The sequence below is a fragment of the Microtus ochrogaster genome, chromosome 7, assembly GCF_000317375.1.
Source record: "Microtus ochrogaster isolate Prairie Vole_2 chromosome 7, MicOch1.0, whole genome shotgun sequence".
Taxonomy (NCBI): Eukaryota; Metazoa; Chordata; class Mammalia; order Rodentia; family Cricetidae; genus Microtus; species Microtus ochrogaster.
Window position 1 is genome coordinate 44,272,154 of NC_022014.1, and position 27,154 is coordinate 44,299,307.

General features: G+C 38.4%; 1 protein-coding gene across 2 annotated transcripts in view; it reads right to left on the reverse strand.

Moving 5' to 3' along the window:
* The window catches only part of Fnip1 (folliculin interacting protein 1), an 83,844-nt gene extending 63,130 nt beyond the window's left edge, over positions 1-20,714 (reverse strand). Inside the window, exon 1 of one of the 2 annotated variants that reach the window (XM_005350067.2) lies at positions 20,536-20,714. In XM_005350067.2, the coding sequence (XP_005350124.1) occupies positions 20,536-20,627 (92 nt within the window). In that variant the 5' untranslated portion in view covers positions 20,628-20,714. The remainder of the gene's footprint in view (positions 1-20,535) is intronic. The other variant, XM_005350068.2, reaches the window with a different exon arrangement.
* Positions 20,715-27,154: the final 6,440 nt, after the last annotated feature.

Genomic DNA, 27,154 nt, shown 5'->3' on the forward strand with positions numbered 1-27,154 from the left:
CCAGGCTGGTCTCGAACTCACAGAGATCCGCCTGCCTCTGCCTCCCGAGTGCTGGGATTAAAGGCGTGCACCACCACCGCCCGGCTTTATGTCCTTTCATAACCCTGTTCCTTTTTACACTTGACAAGGACTTTTTAAAGAGAAAGATTTTTGGCTCCACTAGTGGTCAGATTTCTTAAGTTCTTTAGCAAAGAAGCAACGGTTAGCCCAGTTATCAGTTTAGAAACTCTACCACACTCAGGAACATTTTCACTGTCAGATTCTATGCTAGGCTGAACCAACAAAGTACACGACAACCTAGAACACAGAAATATCAAAACTAATGCTTACAGACTATTACTTTTGCCCAGGAGCTTTCTTAAAACTAGCCTTACAAAGAATAAAGAAAAAAAACGTGATTAACAGAAAAAAGGGTGGGTCAATTCTATAGTTTTCTCAAATAGTAGCAGCCACACAGCACATAAAAGCTGCTTGTTTTCCTGATTCTTACAGACCTTGCATTATTATCAGAAACTGTACATCAAAGAAATGTTTAGTAGGGTATAGTAGCTCACACCTACAATCCCAGAACTTTGGAGATTGAGACAAATAGACTGCCAAGAATTTGGTACAACCTGAGCTACATAATGAGTTCTAGGCTAGCCTGCAATACAGAATGAGATTCTGTCTCTGAAAAAGAAACAAAGCTACATATATCTATGTCAGTCGGTTGAGTGCTTGCATGAAGCCCTGGGTTCAATCTTCAGCACGTTATAAGTCCAGTAAAGTAGCCTATGCTTGTAATAATAAGACTCTAGAGGCGGACAATTGGAAATTAAAGGTCATTTTCCCTAGGTTCAAGGACAGTCTGAAATACAGAAGACCTAATGATGATGTCAAAATAAAGATGATGAAGACAAAGAAAAGCACCAGAGAAAATGTTTAAAAAGTTGATTATGTAAACAGTAGAAATCCCTATTACATTGACACAAATACCTAAGTACTACAAAAAAAGTGGAAGAGATAAGTAATACAATAGAACCTTAAATAATTTACCTGATTTTAATCATTAATTAATTAAAATTAAAACACATTTTGTATGTTAATACCTAAAATAATGTGTTAATTTAAAATTTATTTATAAATACAATAATGTTATATACATACAAATGCATGATTTTTCAAATATCTTCAGTGTTCCTGTACAGGCACAATAAGAAAGCAAAGCACACATTTTAAAGCAAATGTATCATCAAGTTTATAACCAGATATAGGGTGATTCTGTGTTAACATACTTTAAAATAGCATCTTGAATTATGCTGTATGGTACTGGCATCCTATTTCTCTTCAGCAGTTACACTTTGCGAAATCCCTAAAAACTCCAGTCACGTACAACTGCCAAGCCAGGTTAATAATAGCAATGAACCATACTCATCTAAAACCACAAGACCGTCAGGTGACATAACAACATTGAATTTAATTCAAAAGCCTCTCGGTGCTGCAATACAAAAATGTGTAATCCTAGCAACAGGACCATGGGAGCCTTTGAAGATTTCCATGCTGATGACAAAACCAATTTTATAAAAGGCTTCATTTCTACAATTTTGCAAGTAGCATACTATCTTTTTGTTTCACTTAAGAGTGGGATTTCACAGAGGTAACTGGTACCTTTCTCTACTACAAAGTGTATGACAAAGTGAAAATCAATCTAAATATTCTTGCAAACTAAGCCCTACCTAGCAGCTTGTGCAGACCAAGAATGCCAATCATCTTCAGTGTTTTTAAGGCACTTCTGTTAACTTCTGTGCAAGAGTAAAGGAGGTAGTTCTTCACTTCATGAAAGCAGAAAAATAAAAAGAAGAAAGCGTAAACAAAAAAGGAGAGAAGAGAGAGGAAAGAAGATGGGGAAGAGGAAAGGTGAGAAAGAAAAGGGAAGAACAAGAAGGGGAAGGAGAGAAGGAAAGAAGAAAAAGGTAAAAGAAAGAGAAAAAGGGAGGGGGGAAAAGGAAAGGGAGAGAGAGGGGGAAAGAGAAGGAGAAGACACCCACAAAGACTTGTCCCCAGTGCCTGTGTCCTCTGGCTAGGCCCCACCTCCTTTTCAATACCTCTCAAAATACTGTCCCACCTAGGGATCATGGCTCACAACACTGACTTTCTAGGGGTCACTATGCACAATGTTTGGCTCAGTAAGAGCTACCCTGAGCACAGGACTCAGGCAACCATAGCTATAACACAACTCTTCAATAGTTCACACCTACAGAATTCAGGATTACTTTGTAAACAAGAAAAGGTTCTGTCTCAATTTCTGTGTGCCCATATACAAAATCTTAGAAGCTATCTACTTTGCTGACCAGCAAATGGAAAATAAGCCTCATTAATCACAGCACCACCATAGTCAGTATGTAAAACTGGCTCACTAATCTCAACACTTACACTGCACTGAAGAGGACAAATCTAGCAGAAAATACTGACTTTGTAAAAAGACTGTTTACTGGTATAGCCATTTACTTACTGTTTATGAAACTTTAGCTCATTTAGTTGCTCTTCCAGAGGGAAGTATGGAGAGGGGGAAAAAGGGAAGCAAGTAAGCAAACAAACAAACCTGCCCTTGGAATTATAAACTTCAATAAAACCACCATGTTAAATTACTTGGTTACATGTTTTTTAAGTAGGGCTATGTTTTAACATTTATCAGCATGTTCTTCCACAATACTGAAGGGTAAGGGTGTGTGTGTGTGTAGTAAAATGTAGTAACACAAATACCTAATACAACAAGCTACTTACTACAATCGAAGTAAGAGACATTATGCTGAGACCAAAAACAATTACCCACCCCTAACATGGCAGAAACGTAAGAACAGGCTCTGAATCAGCAAGACTTGGATTTAAATCTTCTCTACGACATACTGACTATGGTATTAGATGCAGCTACCTAAAAAATTATTTATGTTCATTAATTAAAAATTATCATACTCAGTAGATCTACAAATAAGTCTGTTAATTTAACCAGAATGCAACAATGCTAGTTTGTCACAAATGTAATACTTCAGTATTGTATACTTTCAACCCATTGTGTTTTCCTTATAATCTATATTCTACTTTAAGAATTTATAAACAAGGGTTGGAGAGATGGCTCAAGGGTTAAAAACACTGGCTGCTCTTCCAAAAAAGCTGGGTTCAATTCCTAGCACCTACGTGGTATCTCAAAACCGATCTGTTACTCCTGTCTTGGTGAACCTGGACACCATCTTCTGGTCTCTAAAGGCACCAGACATGTGGTACCCAGACATAAAACACCCACACAAACAGAATTAAATAATAATACTAATAATATTTTTAATCAAGAAATATAAATGTTTTTTATATGAGAAGCAGTATTACTAGAGAAACTAAGAATGTTATTCTCTGATATGATTCCATAAAGAAAATGTGTGCCTAGCCAAGGAACAAGAGACAGTGTCATGAGATATGTCTGAGGCATGAGATAGTGAAGGAAGACTAATGATTTGGGATGGTCACAAAAAAAGTCTACTTTTTAAAATTGACTAATTTTGTGGTGCTGGGAATTAACCTCAGAGCTCTTTAAACATGATAGGCAAATGCCCTACCAACAGTCCATACATACCCTCGGCCCAACATTGATTCTTAATGGTATCATGGAAATTTTTTTTTTTTTTTTTTTTTTTTTTTTTTTTTTTTTTTTTTTTTTTGGTTTTTTGAGACAGGGTTTCTCTGTGGTTTTGGAGCCTGTCCTGGAACTAGCTCTTGTAGACCAGGCTGGTCTGGAACTCACAGAGATCCGCCTGCCTCTGCCTCCTAAGTGCTGGGATTAAAGGTGTGCGCCACCACCGCCCAGCGTATCATGGAAATTTAAGCTAGTAAAAAGAAAATTAAATTCAGAAGATTTTTGTTTTCCCCTTCTTCCCCTCTTACCCTCCCCCACCCCGACTTCTCTCCTCCATCCTTTCTGAGTACCACTGGCATTCAAATCTATGTTAAAAAAAACTCTTCTGAAAAAAAACACCAAATTAAAAACAAAACAACAATAACAACAAAAAAAAAAAAACCAAGAAAGATTCTAATGTTTAGTTAAGCTACAGTGAAATGTTAGTGTGTGTTTCTAGTTCCAAACTACTATAAATAAGTTAGGAGACAGCAGACAAGCCAACATAAGACCAGCTGGTACCAGAAGACAACGAGGCTGTTTTCCTGCAAACAGTTGCTTGATTGTTCATGCTATGTTTTCTGAAAACTAAACACTCTTTCCTCTGAAATTTTAAAGTTAACACATGAAGACATGACCAGGTATTCAATAGAAGATTTTAGCAGAAAGAAAACATAAACTCTCAAAGAATCTCATATACATATAACAAAACATTTTAAGTGAACTACATAATCACAATATCTTAATCAAATAGCAGAAATATGCATATACATATAACAAAACAGTAAGGGTAAGAAACAATTCATTTTTAAAAAATCCGATCTAATTAGTTAATCATATCAATTTCACACTGGACTTGTAAAATGCCTTAGGATAGTGTTACTGCTAGTTATTTCTGCTTTTTAGTTAAGTGTAGAATTTTATGCCAGTATTTAGTTGGATATATTTTTAAAATTAATGTGGAAAAATTGAATTCAGTAAATATTCAAATATAAAATAACTTTATAACTAACTTATTTCTAGAATATTACCACCAATCTAAAAATGTAACTTCTGAAGCATCTACTGAAATACACTATTTTAAGGAAACTCAAGCTCCACACTAAACAAAATAATACCTAAAACTGTCTGCTGCTATGAAGTCAGAGAAGAGACCAGTAGTTACAACAGCTAGAGGCAGACAAGAGATCTATTTAAAAGATGTGGGATGGCGTCGGAGATTTATTTAGGGCACTAAAATTGTTCTGCATCACTGGTGGGGATTAGTAACTCCATGCATCTAGACATGTATAACACTCACACAACTCTAAAAACAGCATGAGCATGCATGTTCACAACAGCACCAATCTCAAAAATCAGAGTTAGAAAGTTATATCCCAGTATTTACCAGTGACTGGGTATATACAGACTTATACAGACCATTTAGCTATAGAAAGAAGTAGAGTACTGATGCATGCTATAACACGGATGAACACTGAATATAAAGTCAGTCAAAGAAAAGTCAAGACATTAAAAGGTCACAGGATTCTATATATATGTAATATCCAAAATGAATAAATTCAGAGAGAGAATAAAAATTGGTAGTTGGCAGGGTGCTTTGTGGCGAAGAAAAAGATTAACTCCTAAATGCACAAGAAGTTTTACTTTGAATTACAGGTATGTTTTATAACTAGATAAGAAGGCCAGTTACCTAATACTGTGAATATACCAAAGGCCTCCGAACTGTTTATAGTGGTTAACTTCATGCTGCATGAATTTTGTCCATATATAAAGTAGGTATGCATTCATGGATCTTTTTCATCAGTAATCAGTTAATAATGACCTCTCCTCTGAGATCTCTACATGGCTGGATGGAAATCATCACAACCACTTAGTAAAATAATGTGGCAGAAGAGCCAGGTACTCAGGGGCAAAGGCAGAAACGTCCCCAGGTTTGGAACAATGATGAACAACTACAGTAATATATGCCTTAATACATGGGAAAAGTGTGTCTATATTTAGCATGCTTATCATTTAAGGGGTATACAAATATGTCTCTGTAAAAATTACAATATAAAAGTTAAAAAAAAACATTCCACCTGATTACCAGGTTTTATTCAAATGATAAAGCTTGAAAAGAGTTCCAGTAAATCTCTGAAATTTTAGTCACTGGCTTTTGGCTCTAACAGTTATGCCAAGGTATGAATCTCACCATTATAAAATACAGACTTATAAGCTCATGAGCTGTGAGGACAGAGACCTTGTTCCTGACACTGGAAAGAGAAGGCCAAGATGAGTAACAAATTACCTAACTGTAGAGCTGAATGATATGAAAACAAGATCACAAGACATTAAGGCAGAGGCTAGAACTCATGCCTGTAATTATCCAGAAAAAGGCATCACCTCTGTATCACACATGCAGGATCACAAAAGAGTAAAACTAAACAGACATAAATTTTAAAAGCTTAGAATTTAAAGTCAAGCCTTATGAAGGTGTGGAGTAAACTGAGCTCTCTACATACCTGTATGAAAATCATCACAACTACTTAGTTAAATGGGTGGCAGAGGAGCCAGGTACTCAGGGATAGAGACAAGGAATTTCCCCATGTTTGGGACTAGCCTGATCTAGATACTGAATTTCAGTACAGCCATGACTGACTGACTGACTATCAGTCCTGGACATATACCTATCTTATGACCTATAAATTCAATCTGAGCTAAATATTTCATCACACATGAATGTTTGTCTTCTCCCTAAAACTTATACAAAAATGTTCATAGCACTATTACTGATTATAACCCTAAACTGAAAATAATTCAAATATTTTTCATCATGAAGGTAAAGAAATTGTGATATATTCATAGAACAGAAAACTGCATTTAATTAGTCATCCCCTTAACTAGGGATGACTGTGTGCCCAGGAGACACTTGTGGGAAGACATTTTTGGTTCTGACAATTGGCTAAGACACCAGGGATGACAGTAACACCCTAAAATGTACAAACATTAAGAAAAAATCCTTTTAAATTTGCTACAAGTTTTTTATTTTAACAACAAATGGAGGCAGTTTTATCAAAAAAATATGTATGAACTGACTAATCACGTAGTCTTTCTCTTTTAATAAATAACAGCAACATATAGTTCAATATGCCAGGCATTGCTGAAAGGATGTTAAATAAATCCTTCTAACAAACTGATGAAGTCTTATTTCAATTCACAGACTAAGAAACAGAGGCAGAGAAATTTAGTTAGTTGCCATAGATTTAACCAACAAACTTAAAACCAACCTATATTCTAATTTTCTATATTGTTTCTTTATGTTGTTGTTGTTAGTATCACTGGATAAAGAGAATATTTAAGATCACAGTTCAGATAGTGATAGGGTTCTTGTGGGCGAGTCCCAAGGCAGTGAAGGGCAAGGGACACGAAGTACATATCGTTTGATCTTTTCTTTCTCTTCTTATAAAGTTACTAATGTTCAATCATGTAGCCTCCAGTCTGATGATCTTATCTAATATACTAATCACCTCCTTAAGGCCACACCTCTAAAACCACAGCTGGAATAAATTTCTATCCTTATAATTTTGCCAAATAGGGATTACAGCATGAATTTCAAAAGGGTCAAGCCATGTTCCATGTTCCGCCCCTGGTATGTCCTCAAACTGTGGGTGGCCACAACTTTAGGGGGTCAAATGACCCTTTCACAGGAGTCACTTAAGACCATAGGAAAACACAGATATTTACATTATGATTCATAACAGTAGCAAAATTACAGTTATGAAACAGCAATGAAAATAATGTTATAGTTGGGGGGTACCACAACATAAGGAACTGTATTAAAGGGTCACACTATTAGGAAGGTTAAGAACCACTGTATTATCATTGAGAAAATTATTTAATTTGAGTGCTTTGATGAGCTCCCTCATCTATAAAATGAGGCTATTTGTTTGTTTAGTTGTCTTGAGGAGTAAATTAATGAGTATAACTCTCTATGGTCCTTAAGATTCTGCCTGGCACAAATGTACTAAAAGAGTATTACAAACACTAACGGCATGGACTAGAGAGATGAACTGTTCTCCAAGAGATCTGAATTTGATTCCCAGTACCCACATTAAGCAGCTAACAACGTCCTATAACTGGAGCTTCAGCTTCCACACTCCTGGCACCTGTATTCATGTGCACATACCCCATCCCCAATATACAATTTAAAATATTTTAAGTATTCTCTTACCTTTTCTTATCTGTAGAAAAGTTTCATTTAAAAGTGTGATTATTTACCTACGCTTCACCTTTTGGGGAGGGCATGTTCATGTATTTTAAAGAAATCATTTTCAGCTTTTTTTCTTTTCTCTCTTATGCAATCATTTCTAGTTTGTTAATTTGACTCCTACAGATGAACTGGTTCTACTATCTTTGGATTTATTTTCTAGCAACATTAAATAGAACACTCAATACATGTATACATCAAATAAAAACTTTGTTTTGTTTTTTTAAGAGTTTTGTTACTTTGGGGTTTTTATGAGCAAGCACCATTACGCCCAGCTCTAAAATAATATGCAGTCTCAAATTTTTTTCATTACTTTATCTTCAACAAGTAGGAGAAGTATGTCAAAATCACCTATCCATAATAGTAAACATGTCACTTTATCCATTTTTAATGAGTTTTTTTTAGGTATAAATGCTCTCTCTGCATATATGCCAGCATGCCAGAAGAGAACATCAGATCCCACTATAGATGGTTGTGAGCCAACATGTAGTTGCTGGGAATTGAACTCAGGAAAAGCAGCCAGTGCTCTTAACCACTGAGCCGTCTCTCTAGCACCCAATTTGTTTTATATATTTCTATTTTATTTATTTTAATTCTTTTTGCTTGTTTGTTTATAGATAAGTTCTCTCTATGTATCCCTGATGGTCCTGGAACTCAGAGACATCCTCTTGCCTCTATTTCCAGATTAAGGCATGGGCCACTACACTAGATCTGTGTAGTTCTAAAACATGTTATAATTGACTAGCAGATAAAATCGTATTCACCATAAGTAACTTTTTTGTTGTTTTCTTCGAGACAGAGTTTCTTTGTGTAGCCTTGGCTGTCCTGGGCCAGGCTGGCCTCAAACTCACACAGCTTCACCTGCCTCTGTCTCTGCCTCTACCTCCCAAGTGCTGGGATTAAAGGTGTGCATCACCACTGCCTGGCTAGTAAGTTTTTAGTTCTGGTTTTTATATGATGCAACTGGAGATATATCAGCTTTCTTTTTGCTGTCTAGATATTTTTTCTTAACACTTTGTTTCTAATATTTCATAACTTATATTAATGCATCTTGAAAATATGTTTCTAAGTATCCCATATTACTATGTATGGTTAATATCATACTGTTGTAGAAGATTTAAATTATAACTCAGTTATACCTTCCTATGGAGATAGGAGCTCCGGAGATTACAAGCACTATCATGTCCAATACAAATTTAAAAATATATAAAAATATATAAAAAGACTGTGAGTTTATCAAAATGTTCATAAACTGGGATGGGGGTATGGTTCAACAGTACAGTGCCTACCCACTCTATATTGAGTTCAATATCCAGCACTGCAAAATAAGTGGAAATAAAAGTTTAAATAAATTGTATGGGGAGTGACTCCATCTACCCACACTACCACTCCTTTCTTTGGATTTTTTCAGGCATGGTTTAACAGTTCAAGGACTGTACAACATTAACAAATTAAATAAAAGAAAATGTATTTCTAGTAGATGTTATTGTCAAGTTTGTCCTCTTCATCCTGTTTTGGCCTCAGTCTTCGCACAGAACCAAGGTGTATCTGCTTTAGAAAATGTCAAACATCACACTCAAGATCATTAAGGACTTCAGGAAAATAGGCTTGTAAAAGCATGCCCTAGGCAATTAAAAATATGATAGTTCAAATTAAAACAGACAATTCACTACAAAATAATATTTATGAAATATTTTAGAAGTACAATATAAAACTAATATGACAGAAATTGGGAAGAAAAAAAGCCCAAGAAACCCAAAGGCTCAATAAAGGAAGCAACACTTGAAATCTTACAAAGTCCAAATAGAAGTGATGGATTGTGAAAATCATGTAAGAACATTCCCTAGAATTAAATGCCTTCTGACTAAAAGAATGGACACCAGCAAATTAATTTGTAAAACTCCCCAAACAAAGCCCAAGGTAGATTTTTCTGAATTTTCAGAAGAAAATCCTGTATCTTTTGTGATCTCAGCTACAATACTGGCAGCCATAAGACAATAGAGTAAAGTCTTTGAATTTCTAAGTTAAAATGATTTCAATTTATAGCTGTTGTGTGTATGGGATGTGGTATATGCGTTCAAGTGTATGCGGGTATGCTAGAGGTTGGCACCAGGTGTCTTCCTCAATAGAGTTCCACCGTAAATCAAATTATTCTCAATAAATAAAGACTCTAATGAAATAAGGTCTTTAAACCTGAAGCTCACCAGTTCTGCTATCCCCAGGGGCCTTCCTGTCATCATCTCCCCAAAGATGGGTATTACAACAAAGTACCACTGAGCCCAGGTTTTCGCATGGGTGTTGGATGTAAATAAACTCAGATCCTCATGATTTGTGTGACAAGCACTTCACTGACTAAACCATTTACCTAGCCCTTCAATCTGGAATTCTATAACTACCAGACTGCCAAGCAAGTATAAAAGTAGAACTGATTTTTAGGTTTGCAAAATCTTATGTTTCTTTGATAAAAATGTTAAACAATTAAATTATTCACAAATAATTCCTAGTATATTTCTGCATTGTTATAGATGTGTAGTTTGTGGCTTCTAAACTAAGAATTAACAGAAAATATAAAACTAGTAGTAAATCTATGTTGAGGAGCTGTGTGAACAGGCCACAGCTGATTCACCTTCTCAGTACCTCACAATCTGCATTTTCCTAGTATAAATGGAATTTTTAAAAAATATATACAGATTATAGAGACAGAAAAGCAGGTGAACAAACCTCAAAGTCCTGTCCTCCAAGTACAGCATCAATTGTATAAACTGAGTTCATTAACCCATCTACAAATTTTTATTACAACCCTATCCAACCACTACATTAGAGATAGGAGAATCATATGAAGCAGCCAACCACATTTGGGATAGCTTGGAATAGAATGCTACTGTGTACAAGGACACTCTGTATTAGGCAGTGTGGGCAATGTGTGTACAAGGAGACAGGTCCCTGGAGCTCTGGAGGTGTCCTTACAAATAGGTATGCTGGAGCTCCAGCTTCCCAATAGGTTCAGTAAACAACCATACAAGGCATAAGAGGCCAGAATCTTCAAGCAAGGAGAAAAAAATGTTCTCCAAAACCGCTTCTATTTTTAAACTCTAATTTACCAAAAAGAAGACTACTAGTTCATTAATTCATTCTTTTACACAGTCAGCAACACTCAATGTCAGGGATGACACCAGAAAATACACTATTACACTAATTGTTAACGAGGGGTATAGTAAAAGGTATAATAATCTATTCTGGAAAAAGGGGCTGTCCTTGAAATCCTAAAAAAACCAATGAAATATGAAATTTTTCTTTAAATTGGCAAGCAATGTCAAAGAAAAATATAAATTATTTATTAAATAATATCAAGCAACTCAAAATAGAAATAATTTTAACATAATTAGAACTTTTCAATTCCATAATTTAAAGTATTTTTAATTTCTTATAGCTTCAGAATTTCATTCTTACATGTAATATATTTCAATCCAGTAACCTTTTTTTTTTCCATTCATCAAACATTTAGTGACTTTCTTCTTGAACCAGGCACCAGAAATACAGCAGAAAACCTATTAGTGGCTATTCCCTCTTATAGAACTTAAAATCTAGTGAAGATATGACACCAATGAGTGCAATTACAACACAGAAGACAACGGCCTAGGACTTGAGGATGTAGCTCCATGGTAGAGCACTTGCCTAATATGTGTGAGGACTTGGGATCCATCTCCATCATAAGGAGGAAAATAAAGAAGAGGGGAAAAGAAGAAATAAAGGTTCTATTACACTTTGTATTTTGAAACTGGGTGTTACTATGCATCCCTGGCTGGCCTAGAACTCACAATGTAGACCAGCCAGGCTTCAAATCTGCAGCAATCCTCTTGCCTCTGCATCTTAAATGATATGATTATAGGTATGGATCACTATGTCCTGCTCCATTGAAACTTTATAGAGAAAAATATGAGGGCGAGGAAATGACTCAGTTGGTAAAATGCCTATTGTGCAAGTCTAAGGACCTCAGTTCAACCCCTGGCACCCAGGTAAAAATCTGGATGCACGCACATATAACCTCAGTGCTGTGGCAGAGGGGAGAGCTGGAGACAAGTGGATTCCTGAAGCTCACTGGCCAGCCTAGCTGAACTGATGAATAAGGCTCAGGTTCAGTGAGGTACCCTTTTCTCAAAAATTAAGGTTTGGGAGCTGGGTATAGCGGTCTTTAATTCCAGCACTTGTGAGGCAGAAACAAATGTCTATAAGTTGGAAACCAGTCTAGTCAACATAGAAAGTTCCAGGACAGTCAACGCTATATAAAGAGACCCTGCCTCATATACAGCAACCCAACAGCCAACATCAAACTAAATGGAGAGAAACTCCCAGCAATCCCACTGAAATCAGGAACAAGACAAGGTCGTCCACTCTCTCCATATCTATTCAATATAGTTCTTGAGGTCTTATCTGGAGCAATAAGACAACAAAAGGAGATCAAGGGATACAAATCAGAAAAGAAGTCAAACTCTCACTATTTGCTGATAATGTGATACATAAGTGACCCCAAAAATTCTACCAAGGAACTTCTACAACTCATAAACACTTTCAGTAACGTAGCAGGTTATAAGATTAACTCAAAAAAAAAAAAAAAACTCTGTAGCCCTCCTGTACAGAGATGATAAATGGGCTGAGAAAGAAATCACAGAAACATCACCCTTTATTTACAATAGCCACAAATAGCATAAAATATCTCGGAGTAACTCTAATCAAACAAGTGGAACTTGTATAACAAGAACTTTAAATCTTTGAAGAAAGAAACTGAAGAAGACACCAGAAAGTGGAAAGATCTCCCATGCTCTTGGGTAGGTAGAATTAACATAGTAAAAATGGCAATCTTACCAAAAGCAGTCTACAGATTCAATGAAATGCCCATCAAAATCCCAGCAAAATTCTTCACATAATTTTCTCTTTCAAGAAAGAACGGTACTCAACTTCATATGGAAAAGCAAAAAACACAGGAGAGCCTAAACAGTCCTGTGCAACAAAGGAACTTCTGACTTCAAACTCTACTACAGGGCTACATTACTGAAAACAGCGTTATATTGGCATAAAAACAGACAGGAGGACCAGTGGAACCAAATTGAAGACCTGGATATTAATCCACACACCGATGAACACACCTGTTATTTTGACAAAGAAGCAAAAAATATCAAATAAATAAAAGAAAGCATATTTAACAAGTGGTGCTGGCATAACTGGATATCAACATGTAGAAAAAGGAAGACAGACTCATATCTATCACCATGCACAAAACTCAAGTCCAAATGGATCAAAGAACTCAACATAAAGCCAACCACACTGAACCTTACAGAAGAGAAAGTGGGAAATACAATTAAATACATTGACACAGGAGACCACTTCCTAAATATGACCCCAGCAGCACAGACATTGGGAGAAACAATTAATAAATGGGACCTCCTCAAACTGAAAAGCTTCTATAAAGCAAAGGACATGGTCAACAAAACAAAACAGCAGCCTACAGAATGGGAAAAGATTTTCACTAACCCCACATCAGAAAGAGGTCTGATCTCCAAAATATACATAGAACTCAAGAAATTGGACACCCAAAGAACACATAATCCAATAAAAAAAATGGAGTACAGACCTAAACAGAGAACTCTCAACAGAGGAATCTAAAATGGCTTAAAGACAATTAAGAAAATGCTCAACATCCTCAGTCATCAGAGAAATGCAAATCAAAACAACTCTGAGATTCCATCTTACACCTGTAAGAATGGCCAATATCAAAAACACTGATGACAACTTATGCTGGAGAGGTTGTAGAGAAAAGGGAACACTTCTGCATTGCTGGTGAAAGTGCAAGCTGGTACAACCCCTTTGAAAAGCAGTATGGTGAGCTCAGAAAATTAGGAAACAACCTTCCTCAAGACCCAGTAATACCACTTTTGGGTATATATCCAAAGGATGCTCAATCGTACCACAAGGACATGTGCTCAACTATGTTTATAGCAGCATTGTTTGTCATAGCCAGAACCTGGAAACAACCTAAATGCCCCTCGACTAAAGAATGGATAAGGAAAATGTGTTACATTTACACAATGGAGTACTACACAGCAGAAAAAAATAATGACATCTTGAAATTTGCAGGCAAATGGATGGAGCTAGAAAACATCATATTGAGTGAGGTAACCCAGCCCCAGAAAGACAATTATCATATATACTCATTCATAAGTGGTTTTTAAACATAAATCAAAGAAAACCAGTCTACAAATCACAATCCCAGAGAACACAGACAACAATGAGGACCCTAAGAGAGACATACATGGATTTAATCTACATAGGAAAAGAGAAGATCTCCTGAGTAAATTGGGAGCATGGGGACCATGGGAGAGCGCTGAAGGAGAGGGAAGAGGAAGGGAGGGGAGCATAGGGAAATGTATAGCTCAATAAAATCAATAATTTAAAAAAAAAGATGTATACACATACACACACACACACACACACACACACGAGACTCTGCCTCAAAAAAAAGAAAAGAAAAAGAAAAAGCCCTTTGCCATCAACATTAACTTCTGGCCTAAACACAACCACACACCCACACCCCCCCACACACACACATGTGCGTGCGCACACACTCTTTTTTAAAATAAAGAAAAAATTTGTCGTCACAGTGCTCAAAACAATGTGCAAACACACAAGTCAAATTATTCTCAATAAATAACTAATGAAATCTGACATCCAAACAAAAAAGCTGGAAAGAATGAAAGGAGAAACTAGGATGCCAGGCCTGGTGGGGTACACCTGCATTCCCAACATTCAGAAGGCTATGGCAAAAGGATTATTAATACATGTTACAGGCTAACCTGCCTCAAAACAAAAAGCAATCTGTATTAGTTACTCTGCTGATGCTCTGAAAAACTACCATGACAAAGCATAAATATGGAACAGGGAGCTCGGGTTTACTATTCCATAGGGTTAGGAGGCCATCATGGCAGGGAAGCATGGCAATAAACAGCAGATACGGCAGCAAGAGTAGGAAGCTGATATATCACACCTTTCGCAACAAGCACAGAGCAGAGAAAGTGAACTAGAAGTGAGCACCAGAGCTTTAAACTCTCAAAGCCTACCTCCAATGATGTACTTCCTATGGCAGGCTGACCCTCTTAAACCTCCCCAAACAGCATCACCACCTGGAGACCAAGTGTTCAAATGCCTGAGTCTATGGAAGATATTTCTTAAGTCAAATCACTGAAACCCCCAAAACAACAAAAAGAGAAACATGCGAAAGGGAAGAAATAAGGAGGGCAGAAAGGGAGGACTCTGGGAAATGAGGGTTTGGGGAATGCTAACATTTGAGTATCTACTATTAATTTATCCTCAGAACATCTCTAAGATTAGGTATAACAGGTACCTAGACTCTTCTCAGCATCCCTGCCCCAATCTCAGCCACATCTGGTGTGAGACCTGATCATATTTCTGGCTTGAAGTATACTACCACCATCAGAGCAACTCCACATGCCTTAGCACTGGTCCAGGTCATAATCATGGGTAAGTTTATCGGTAACGCAATCAGCACAGTTCTCTAAAACTTTTACTGGAAATCCTGAAGTACAGTCTGTCTGTTCCAAGATGTGATGTGAGAAGGAGCTAGCAGCATTGCATCTAAGACTTCAAGATGATAAAAAGAATGAAGTCTGAAGACTTGGCAATTAAATGCTAGAACTCAGTTTGAAAATCAAGAAGTCTGGTGTCCAAACCAAAAGACCTTAAATCACTGCATGATGTTTCTCAAAGTTATATCAACAAATATCATTGAGAAAGTAAAGTCAGGTAAAATATACCACTAAAACTCAAAAGAAAGCTAGCAGGTCAAGTTGAAAAGTTTAAATTTAGTTGAGAATTTCCTTTTATTTTTTTATACTATAGCATACTGAAATCAGTTTAGTTTGGAGAAACACAAGAGGGACACACAGAAAGATTCCATTAAGAGGTAGTTAGCAGCAGAATTCCTGCTACAGACATTAAAGAGTAAATGTTTCTAACTGTGCTAGATATCATGTCAACTTGATACAAGTTAAAGTCATCTGAGAGGAGGGAACTTCAATTAAGAAAATGCTTCCATAGATGAAGGCAAGCCTGTAGGGCATTTTCTTAGCAACTGATGGGGAAGGGCCCAGCCCACTATGGGTAGTGTCATCCCTGGGCTAGAGTCCTGGGTTCTATAAGAAAGTAGACTGAGCAAACCATGGGGGGAAGACAGCAAGCAGCACCCCTCATGGTAGCCTCTATCAGCTCCTACCTCCAGGTTCTTGCCCTGATGAATTCCCATCGTATTTCCTTTGATGATGAATGAACTGAGATGTGGAAGTGTAAGACAAGTAAACCCTTTCCTCTTCAAGTTGCTTTAATCATGGTGTTTCTTCACAATAATGATAACCTTAACTAAGACATTAACTCAGGAAAATAAAAACCACAGACAACTCTTTTTAATAATTACTTCCTAAAACATTTAAAATAACTTTCTTCACCAAATTAGAGGCTTTTTAAAAAAAAACTGGATAAAAATATCTAAAGCAAGCCTTTTTACAAGTAATACATTACTGAGCTTACGTGCAATGTTTTTACTTCCACTTTAATGTGCCTAATGGAAAAAACACAAAATAGAATCAATCTTCTGGACAGCACCTTTTTTCTCTAATTCTTTTTTTTTTTTTTTTTTTTTTTTTTTTTGGTTTTTCGAGACAGGGTTTCTCTGTGGTTTTGAAGCCTGTCCTGAAACTAGCTCTTGTAGACCAGGCTGGTCTCGAACTCACAGAGATCCTCTCGAATTCTTTAAATGACCTAAATATCATTTCAATTCTATAACGACAGCTGGATATGGTGACACAGGCATATAATCCCAGCAAATAGAGGTAGGAAGACTGTGAGTTGAGTCAAAGTAAGCTACATGGGCAGTTCAAGGCCAGCTTGAACAACGTGGTGAGACCTCATCTCAAAAGAAAATTAAAAAATAAATCCTACAAATGTCTGAAAAATATCCTATGATATCTTTCAAACTCATCTCCAGCTAAGAAACAGATGAGACAAGCTCACAGGACTCTGTTCAGTAGGGGCAGTCCTAAGAGTGAACAACATCAAGAAGGCAGCAGTTCCTGGCCATCTTTTCTAATGGGGGAACCATGAAAGACAATACAGAAACATATTTAGGGTTTCTTTGTCAAAGTTATCTCCTATAATGAAGCCCTACAGTGGCTAACCATGATTGGTCTTCTCTAAGAACTGCCTCTTGGAAATAGGTAGTTACTAATGTCTGTGCCTTTTGTGTGATTTAAGGGGCTGAAGAGATGGCTCAGAGGTCAAGAGCTCGGGCAGCTATTCCAGAGGACTCAGGTTTGTCTCCTAGCACCTACACAGCAGCTAACAAATATCTGTAACTCCAGTTCTGTGAGATTCCTGTCCTTTTCTAAGGGCATAAAATGCACATGGTGCACATATATACATGCAGGCAAAACACCCATACACATATTTTCTGAAGTGTGATTTTAACAATTTAAGCTACTAACATGTGAGCATGCATACACACACACATGTACACATACACATTTTGGTCAGTTTAAGCTGCCTAGTGTATGCACACAATTTCAATCGCTCCAAACCCTGGTGACATAAAAAAAAGTGCTGGACAACACATTAGGCAAATGCAAATTAAAACTACAATAGTACTATATACACTCATAACAGCTATAGCCAAAAGACAAAAAATTATTAGGGGTCAGTAAGATGGCTCAGAGGTTAAAGGTACTTGCCACACAAGCCTAGTGACCTGAGTTCCATTCCCAGAATTCATGTAAAAGTGGAAGGAGAGGACCAAGTCCACAGAGTTGTCTTCTGACCTTCACATCCACACTGTATCACCTGTATGTCCCTCACACACATCATATACACACAAAACAGTAAATAAAATTTAAATTTTTAATTGGTTAAGATAGTTATGTTTCTACACAATAAAAAAGTATTCATTTTCTTAAAAGGATAATTTAATGTACTGAAGAGATTTATAGCAAAAGTAATTTTTTGGTAAAATAACTAATATATCACTACTAGAACTTAAAACAAATTTTGGGTTTTTTTTTTTTTTTTCGAGATAGGGTTTCTCCGCAGCTTTTTTGGTTCCTGTCCTGGAACTAGCTCTTCTAGACCAGGCTGGCCTTGAACTCACAGAGATCCGCCAGGCTCTGCATCCTGAGTGCTGGGATTAAAAGCGTGCACCACCACCGCCCGGCCCTAAAACAAGTATTTTTGAAGAAGCTTGGGAACTTTTTAAAAAGTTAAGTAATACTTTGCACATGAGCCAGCAACTCTACTGCTCAGTAACCATACAAAGAAACAAAAATTATTTCTAAATAAAGATTCATACACAAATATTCACAGCAGAATTGTTCAAATATCCTCTAGCTGATAAATGAATAAACAAATTGTAAGGCTCGAGAGATGACCAAATGGTTAAATTGTTTGCCAAGAAAGTGTGAGGACTGGGAGTTCAGAACCCAGAAACTCACAGAAATGTCAGGTGGGCATATCCTGTCACCTGTTATTCCAGCCCCAGAAGGCAGAGCAAGGGGACTGCCAGAGCACAGGGGCTGACAAGACCAGTAACATAGAGAAATTCAGGGTTTGACTAAGAGACCCTGACTTAATAAGTGAGATGAAAGGTCAATCCAAAAGAATCCTCAACATCAAATTCAGCACTCCACATGTACCCCCACACATGCAAAAGCATAAAGACACCCCACACTGAAAGAAAAACAAAACAAAAATTGTGCTACACCCACACAGTGGAACACCTACTTAAAAGGATGGATGGAACTACTAAAAAAGCAACATCCAAGATACACTTCAAAAATCTTCATTCTGGGTGAAAAGAAGCCAGACATGTGGTTATGTAAACTATAACTACATTTATATGACATGTTCAAAAAGCCCAAATCATAATGACAGAAAGCAGACCAAATATTATCTTGGGTGATAAAGGATTAAGGACAGAGGAAAAGGAGTGAGCAAAAGCAAAAATTTAAGCTGATGGAATGCACTCATGTGACTTGTACCCTTACATATATTCGTATTTTATTGTATTTAAATTATAACTCAAGGAAGCTTTTTTAAAGCTGGGTTAATTAGATCTCAAGTCACTAGGTATGTGATTCAGACTTTTCATTTTCTCACATTACACTTGTACACGTCTTGTTTTCATAGCAAGCTTTAAGATGAACTGCACGGATTGGGCTTCCACCTTGGAAAAAGGATTATGAAGTTCTCTACATTGCTACTTGCTCTACCTCACAAGGTTACTGTGAAATATCAAACGAGATAACTCATGAGAAAGTTCTTTGGCAGTGGTAAAGTATTACACAACCATATAGAACACTTACTCAAAAAGCAGATTTTATTCACATTAGGGACTTGAGACTCTTGTAACCTTGGTTACTCAAAGTTGGTCTCTGCACAGAAATAAACAGCTGCCTATTCAAATGTCATCTTTTAAAGCTCTCTCTCCAGAGCCTGGGTCTCTAGAGTCCCTAGTCTTCGTGTATTAGCTCGTGTTATCTGCACTTTCGTTTTTCAAAGGAAAAAAAAATGTCAGATGACCGTGGCACAAGACATTTACTTCCCAGTATGGAGAAGAAAAGTCGAAAACTCTTTGATTAAGCGTTTCCAAAATGGTAACTGAGCTTTTTCATGCTCTAAATATCAGTTAAATTACCTGCCATTTACTATTCAATTTCATACATGGCTTCCTGATGTAATCTCCATTGTTGCCAGGGTGGACAATCTCAAGAATACTAAAAACTATAAAACCTGTGTAGCACAATTAGCTTTGCTGCAAAATTTGACAGTGTCCCCTTACTACTAGTGTACAGTTGGGTTCTCTGCTATACTGCCAAGTTTGTGTGATAGGTGACATTTGGCCTAGTTACATGTGCAAGTTTCCACAGCGCATTATGGAAGACACGACAGTATCTTCTTCCAATACAATTCCACGGCTGAAGTTAACCGTTCAGCCAAGCTTCCATAAAATCTGACAAGTCTAAAAAGTTACTACAGCAGCAACAGGTACTGCAATCAGAAACGAACAAAGCCTGCAATCGTCCCCCTCCCCCACCACACACACTAATCTGCTACCGTTTTCTATACAGGACTCCTTTTCGGTAAGAGGTGCAAGGGGAAAGAACTAACGCGGGTCCTCCTCGAGTCCGGCCGGTAGGAACCCTAACCACTTCGGTGTCGCATTTCTCCTTCGATAACACTAAGGTCGCTCGGCCCGATAAACTGCACCGCTCCAATTTTAGTTTCCAAGAAGGCTGACAGACCGGCAGCCTGCCCACTCGCTCGGTCAGCCTCCTCTGCGTCCCGCAGGTTGGCCGAACGCGCGGCTGCCTGCACAAAGCCAACCGAGGGCGGCTGATCACAGGGAGGGAGCAGTTCCCGGCCCGGCCCCGGAGGCCTGCGGTGAGGTCGCAGCCCCGGCAGCGTGCGAACCGCCAGCCTCCCGAGGCCGCGGGTGCGTGGCACGGGCGGGACGTCAACAGCCGAGAGAAGCGGGCACTGGACCGCACGCCCCGCCCGAGGCCGCGACCCCTCTCGGGGGCCCGCGACGCCCTACCTGAACGCGCAGTCTGGATCGCGGGCATCTCGCCCTGGCGCGCCCAGCCCGCTCCGCTTGTTGAAAAGCTTCTGGAACAGGGTGGGCGCCATGCTGGCCGCCGGCGGACCGGGGTCTCTCAGCTGGGAGCTCGCTGGAGGCCCCCCGCTCCTACCGCCGCCCCGCCACCCCCATGGGCGCCTCAGTCATATGACAGAAATTAGTCACTTCAAACGGCCACGGCGCGCGGGGCGGAGCGCGAGCTTAGGGTCGCGGCGATTGGCTGGCAGCGAGCCGCGTCACGTGGCAGCGAGCTGAGCGGGGGGCGGGGTGGGGGTGGGGAGGCGGGGCCGCCTGCCATTGGCTGGCCCACGGGTCTGTCACGCGCCCTCTCACGGGGCGGGGCGTGCGAGGGCGCGCGCCGAGAGGCGGGAGAGAGCCTCCAGGCCCTAGGCCCGCCCCTGGCCCTCCCAGGCTGCCTAGGCTCTGGGAGGAGACCTTGGTCCGCGACTTGGGGTGCTCAGTTTCCATTGACACCCACTTTTAGTATCTAGGAAGATCTAGCGACTGCTCAGGCATGGTCTCCTTGGTAACCAACAAAATCACAAGCAAAACCAAGGGAGGCAAGCAGCCTTAAAGAAGGCATCTACCTAAAAATATCTAACCCTTTATGCTAAGTGTTTAGAATCTGAGAAACTGTGGTTCCAGGACTCAGTAGCAGAGGGCTTGTGAAGCATGCTGGAGGCCCTGGGTTTGAGCCCCAGCACCAAACATGAATTTTAGCAAAATGTCTAAGGGAGGCAGGAATCAGAACTTCCACAAAATAAAGACATATGTTAATATCTAGTATGGGAAAGGAGGATTCCCGCATTGTAACCAAATGACAAGACTGGGCTCTCAAAAAGGAAAATAAGGCTCATGAATGTCCTTCCAATCTTATCAAAACGTCAGGGTTCAGTTCAAATTTGTCAACCGTTTACCAGGATGAGGGATTTTGTGCAGTGGAATGCAGTTCTCTGAGAAATGTGGATGTCAGGGAACTGGTGGTGTATGCTTGGAAGGCTAAAGATGCTTGAGAATTTCATTTAACTTGAAATAGAAATCAAATCTTTAATAAACTAAAAGCTTCTTAATTTTAACTGATATATTTTCATATCGTTAATAATTTGTCAATAGTTAGCATAATGAACTCTGATGTTACAAGATTTGTATATATATTTATTGAGACAGGGTCTCTTGTTGGCCAGAGCTCACCAAGTAATCAGTCCACACTGCTCTGTCTGCTTCATCTTCTTGATATCAGTAGGATTACAACTTTACATTCCTTTGCCCCATCCTCTTGAGGTAGATTCTGAGGATCAGATTCAGGTCCTCATGCTTACGCTGCAAGAACTTTATCCATCAAGTTGTCTCCCCAGCTTCCAAAGCTGTTGCCAGGAGCATGGTATGGATGTGCTTGTTTTGTTTGGGTCTTTGTGAAGCTCAGGCTCATCTCCAGTTCCCTATCCTGTCTCTACCGCTCCAGTGCACAAGACTTTTAAAGCACTACTTGAAGATGTTTACAAAATGATTTGCAGCCAGGCAGTGGCAGCATAAGCCTTAATCCCAGCACTTGGGCAGAGGCAGGTGGATCTCAGTGAGTTTGAGGCCAGCCTGGTCTACACAGAGAGTTCCAAGACAGCCAGGACTTTTGCACAGAGAAATTCTGTCTGGAAAAACAAAAACAAACAAAAAAGAAAAAGAAAGAAAGACAGAAAGACAGAAAGACAGAAAGACAGAAAGAAAGAAAGAAAGAAAGAAAGAAAGAAAGAAAGAAAGAAAGAAAGAAAAAAGAACGCACCCTATAGGCTCATATATTTGCATGCTCCATTACCAGAGTGGAACTGCTTGAAAGGGTTACAAGGATTGGGAGGTGTGGCCTAGTTAGAGCAGGTGTAGTTTTGTTGGAGGAAGTGTATCACTCACTGGGGGTGCAGTTTGAGGTTTCAAAAAGCCCACGCCAGGCCCAATTGTATCTTGCTCTCTCTGCCTGAAGATTAGGATGTAGCTCTCAACTACTTCTCCAGCACCATGCCTGCCACGTGTGCCATCATGATCTCAGCCATGATCATAATGGACTAAGCCTCTTACACTGTAAGCAAGCCCCAGTTAAATGTTTTCTCTTCTAAGAGTTGCTGTGGCCATGGTGTCTCTTCACAATAATAGAACAGTGACTAAGACATGGGGCAATCAAGTTTCCAAATACATTTCTTATACATTTCAGATAATCTTCTCAATCTCACATCAAACACCAGAAGATCTTTAATATGGGAAAAATTAGCTATATATATTTTTCAAGCAAAAATATCTGTGACATTTTTAATGTAGAAAAAACATAGTTGACAAGTCAATGTGCAAACTGCTGAAGTTTCTTGTTTTCATATGAGTTAGGGTGAAATATAAGCAGACTAAAGCCTTCTACACAGGACCAAAGTCTCTTAAGGACAAGAGGCTGTCCATGGCTGGCACAGAGGTGCATCTTTCCAGGTTCCCTCAGAAGGAAGTTTCCACATACAGTATCCTCATGTGCCTTCATCTTGGGAAAGAATTACTTCATAGGTGACCATAGATATTAATAGTAGGAGAAGCCGTGCTGCTTGCATAAGAGATGTTTTATTTTAGTGTTTTCCAATCATACAATCCCTTCATCTCTCTATTCTCAGTCTTTAAATTACAGAGAAAACCAAATTTATTTGCTACCACTCATCGCATTTCCCTATACTGTAATATAACACTAAATAACAGAATCAAAACATTGAAAGGATACAATTTTTATTAATTTATTGAGCTATATATTTTTCTCCATTTCATTCCCTTTCTCTCCCCTCCCCTCCTACTCTCTCCCATGATCTCCATGCTCCCAATTTACTCAGGAGATCTTGTCTTTTTCTACTTCCCAGGTACATTAGATCCATGTATGTCTCTCTTAGTGTCCTCTTTATTGTCTATGTTCTCTGGGATTGTGAATTGTAGGCTGGAATTTTGTTTGTTTGTTTTGCTTTCTAAGAACCACTTATGAGTGCATATGATATTTGTCTTTCTGGATCTGGATTACTTCACTCAGTATGATATTTTCTACATCCATCCATTTGCCCACAAATTTCAAGATGTCATTAATTTTTTCTGCTGTGTAGTATTCCATGTGTAAATGTACCACATTTTCCTTTTCTATTCTTCAGTCAAGGGGCATTTAGGTTGTTTCCACATTCTGGCTATGACAAAAAATGCTACTATGAACATAGCTGAGCAGATGACCTTGCAGTACAATTGAGGATCCTTTGGATATATGCCCAAAAGTGGTATTGCTGGGTCTTAAGGAAGGTCGTTTTCTAATTTTCTGAGAAATCTCCCTATTGAGTTCCAAAGAGGCTGTACAATTTTGCACTCCCATCAGCAATGGAGGGAGTTACCTTTACCTCACATCCTCTCTCCAGCATAAGTTGTCATCAATGTTTTTGATCTTGGCCATTCTTACAGGTGTAAGATGGAATCTCAGAGTTGTATTGATTTGCATTTCTCTGATGACTAAGGATTTTGAACATTTCCTTAAGTGTCTTTCAGCAATTTTAAACTCCTCTGTTGAGAATTCTGTTTATGTCTGTAGCCCATTTTTTATTGGATTATTTGTTCTTTGATGACCAATTTCTTGAGTTCTTTGTATATTTTGGAGATCAAACCTCTGTCTGATGTGGGGTTGGTGAAGATCTTTTCCTGTTCTGTAGGCTGCCGTTTTGTCTTGTTGACCGTGTCCTTTGCTTTATAGAAGCTTCTCTGTTTCAGGAGGTCCCATTTATTAATTGTTTCTCTCATTGTCTGTGCTACTAGGGTTATATTTAGGAAATGGTCTCTTGTGCCAATGCATTCTAGCGTACTTCCCACTTTCTCTTCTGTGAAGTTCAGTGTGGCTGGTTTTATGTTGACGTCTTTGATCAATTTGGACTTGAGTTTTGTGTATGGCAATAGATAAGAATCTATTTTCATTCTTCTATATGTTGATAGAAAGGATATAAATTTGTAAGACACAGTTATACTTAAATTCTTTCGAGATTGGTAATATATATTAAACCTGTTGTTTATTGTTCATGTTTTCTCATGAAGAAGCTGAGGTGTCTTGAAAGCAAGTTCTTTTAAGTTTAGGGAATACATGTGTGGGAAATAGAAATATAACAGTTTTATCTAATCATTCATGCTATCTTACATAAATGTAGAACAACAAATTAGGAATATTGCAAATAATTCCTGTAGTCTAACCCTAGAAGATTCAAACCAGTCTCTGTCTACCAGCTTCAAGACCACCCTTCTTGGCTAGGTGTAATGATGCATGTCTTTAATTTCAGTGCTCAAGGGGCAGAGGCAGGTGTATCTCTGTGAGACTGAGGCCAGCTTAGCCCATTAATGAGTTCCAGGACAGCTGGAATCACACAGAGAGCCTGTCTCAAAAAATACCAGAAAAAAATTACATACACATACACCACATAAATATAAATGACAGGGGTATTTTTTCACTATTTTTGCTGATTGCCTGACCTAGGAAATGCGCCAGTAAAACTATAATCTTGCTCCTTTAACCACCATGCTAATAAACCTTGACGTTGTTGTGCTAAATTATTCTATAAGAAAATTTTCACAAATTATCATCTCAAAATAATCAGTCCATTTACACATACTTGGGGGTCAGTCAATTTTTAAAACTCTTAAGCCAATTATTTATAGCTACATAATAAGAAAATGGCAGTGGTTTGAAGTACAAAAAGGAATAAACATGGATTTATTTGCAAACATCCCTTAAGTCCTTCCTATCTCAGCCTGATTGAGGCACTGAGGATACAGTGTTGAAAGGGGGAGTCTCCATTGGGAATGTACTTCTTACAGGGAGGAAACAGAATCCCTGCAGGTTGTGATAGGCGCTATAACAGAAACCCATGACAGAAAGTAACTGAAGGAGACTAAAGTTAGATGGGTGATAGGAAAGGCCTCTCCAAAGATGTAGGAGTTGAGCTGATGTCTGCAGAATTTAGGAAGCAGCCAAGGAAAAGAGGGTCAAGAACATTCTGAGAGAAAGGAGAAAGTAGAAAGGCCCTGCAAGCAATAAGTTTGGAGTTTGAAGAGAACGGGGACTCAAAAGAAACAGTGCAGACTCCTGGAAGGAACAATAGTTTGCATATGGTTAGAAAACACGATGGGCCAGACTGTATACATCACAGTCCCTTGTAAATCATGGGAGGGAGGGTAAGAGCGATGGACTAGGCTGGTGACATAACTCAGAGGTACAGTGCTTGTCTATCATGTGTGAGGTCATAGGTTCAATCCTTGACACCACAAGAAAGTAAATGGTAACTGCAAGAAGCCCCACTTAGACTCAGTGAAACATAAGAAAATCATTAAAACAACAAAAAGACAAAAAATAGGAGAAATTTTTGGGAAGGGATTCAGTGGGAGCGGGAGAAAATAAGAGGAATGGAGAATGAAAATGACAAAAATACATTATACACACATATGAAATTGTCAAAGAATGAAGAAATAAAGAAGTAATTGGAGCTATTAAATAATGTTAAGATAGAAAAGGGATATGATCCAACTTATGACTTCACTCTGGCTATTATGTAGAAAAGGAATTATAGAGAGAAAAAAATGGGAGAAGGGCAGTCAAATAGCTAGGTATCTACATATGGGGAAGAGGCAATAGTGGTTAACTAGGGTTATTTTGGAGATGTAGTTGGATAAATTCTAATGGAGAAAAATCAAACATATTGCCAATATTTCTTTACTTGAGCAACTTAAATGTAAGTTACGCCAGGAAAAGCAGGTTTGAAAAGGAAAATCAAGGAAGTTAAGTTTGAACTGCCTGCTAGATACATATGTGGAATTTTAAGAGAATATATGGGGAGAAGGCCAGATTCGGGAGGTTTGTCTCATACAATTTATCACAATGGAATGGCTGACTTTTTCTAGAAAAAAAATGTAGATACAAAAAAGATGGTCCAGGATTAAGAACCAAGGATTAAGAGAAAAGGACAGTTCTCACAAGTCTAGAAGAAAGAGACCCAACAGAAGAATAGGAGGGGAAAAATGTCCTCCCAAAGAGGAATAGGTGGGTCACATGAATGTTGTTGACTGTTTAAGTGTGCATTAATTAGACTGTCAACAAGGAGCTCTTAGCAAGAGTCTCAGTGGAACATGGAAATGGAAGCCTGGCTGAGTGTGTTCAAAAGAGGAAGGGCAGAGAGGAAACAGTGAAGCAAATGCAATTTCTCTGCTTAGCTGTGACAGAGAGGAGACTGAAGAAGATTGGGTTTCTCTTTTTTTTTTCTTAAGATGGGAGACATTATAGAATTTTTATGCTAATGGAATCAATCTAATAGAGAATAAAGACATACTGTTTAAAATTTGAAGACTCCAATAATAAGCAAGACAGACACAGTCCCTGCCCTTTAGAAACCAGCAAGCCACAAAGAAAGTTACTGCAGATTGTAATAAATTCTTCTAGGGAATCAAGCCTTTACCTTAAGTATAAGAAATACTGGCATGAATTCCTTACTTTAAATTTTATTAGATGCATACCAAAGTTCATATAATAGCATATTTCTAAGATAAACTTTTC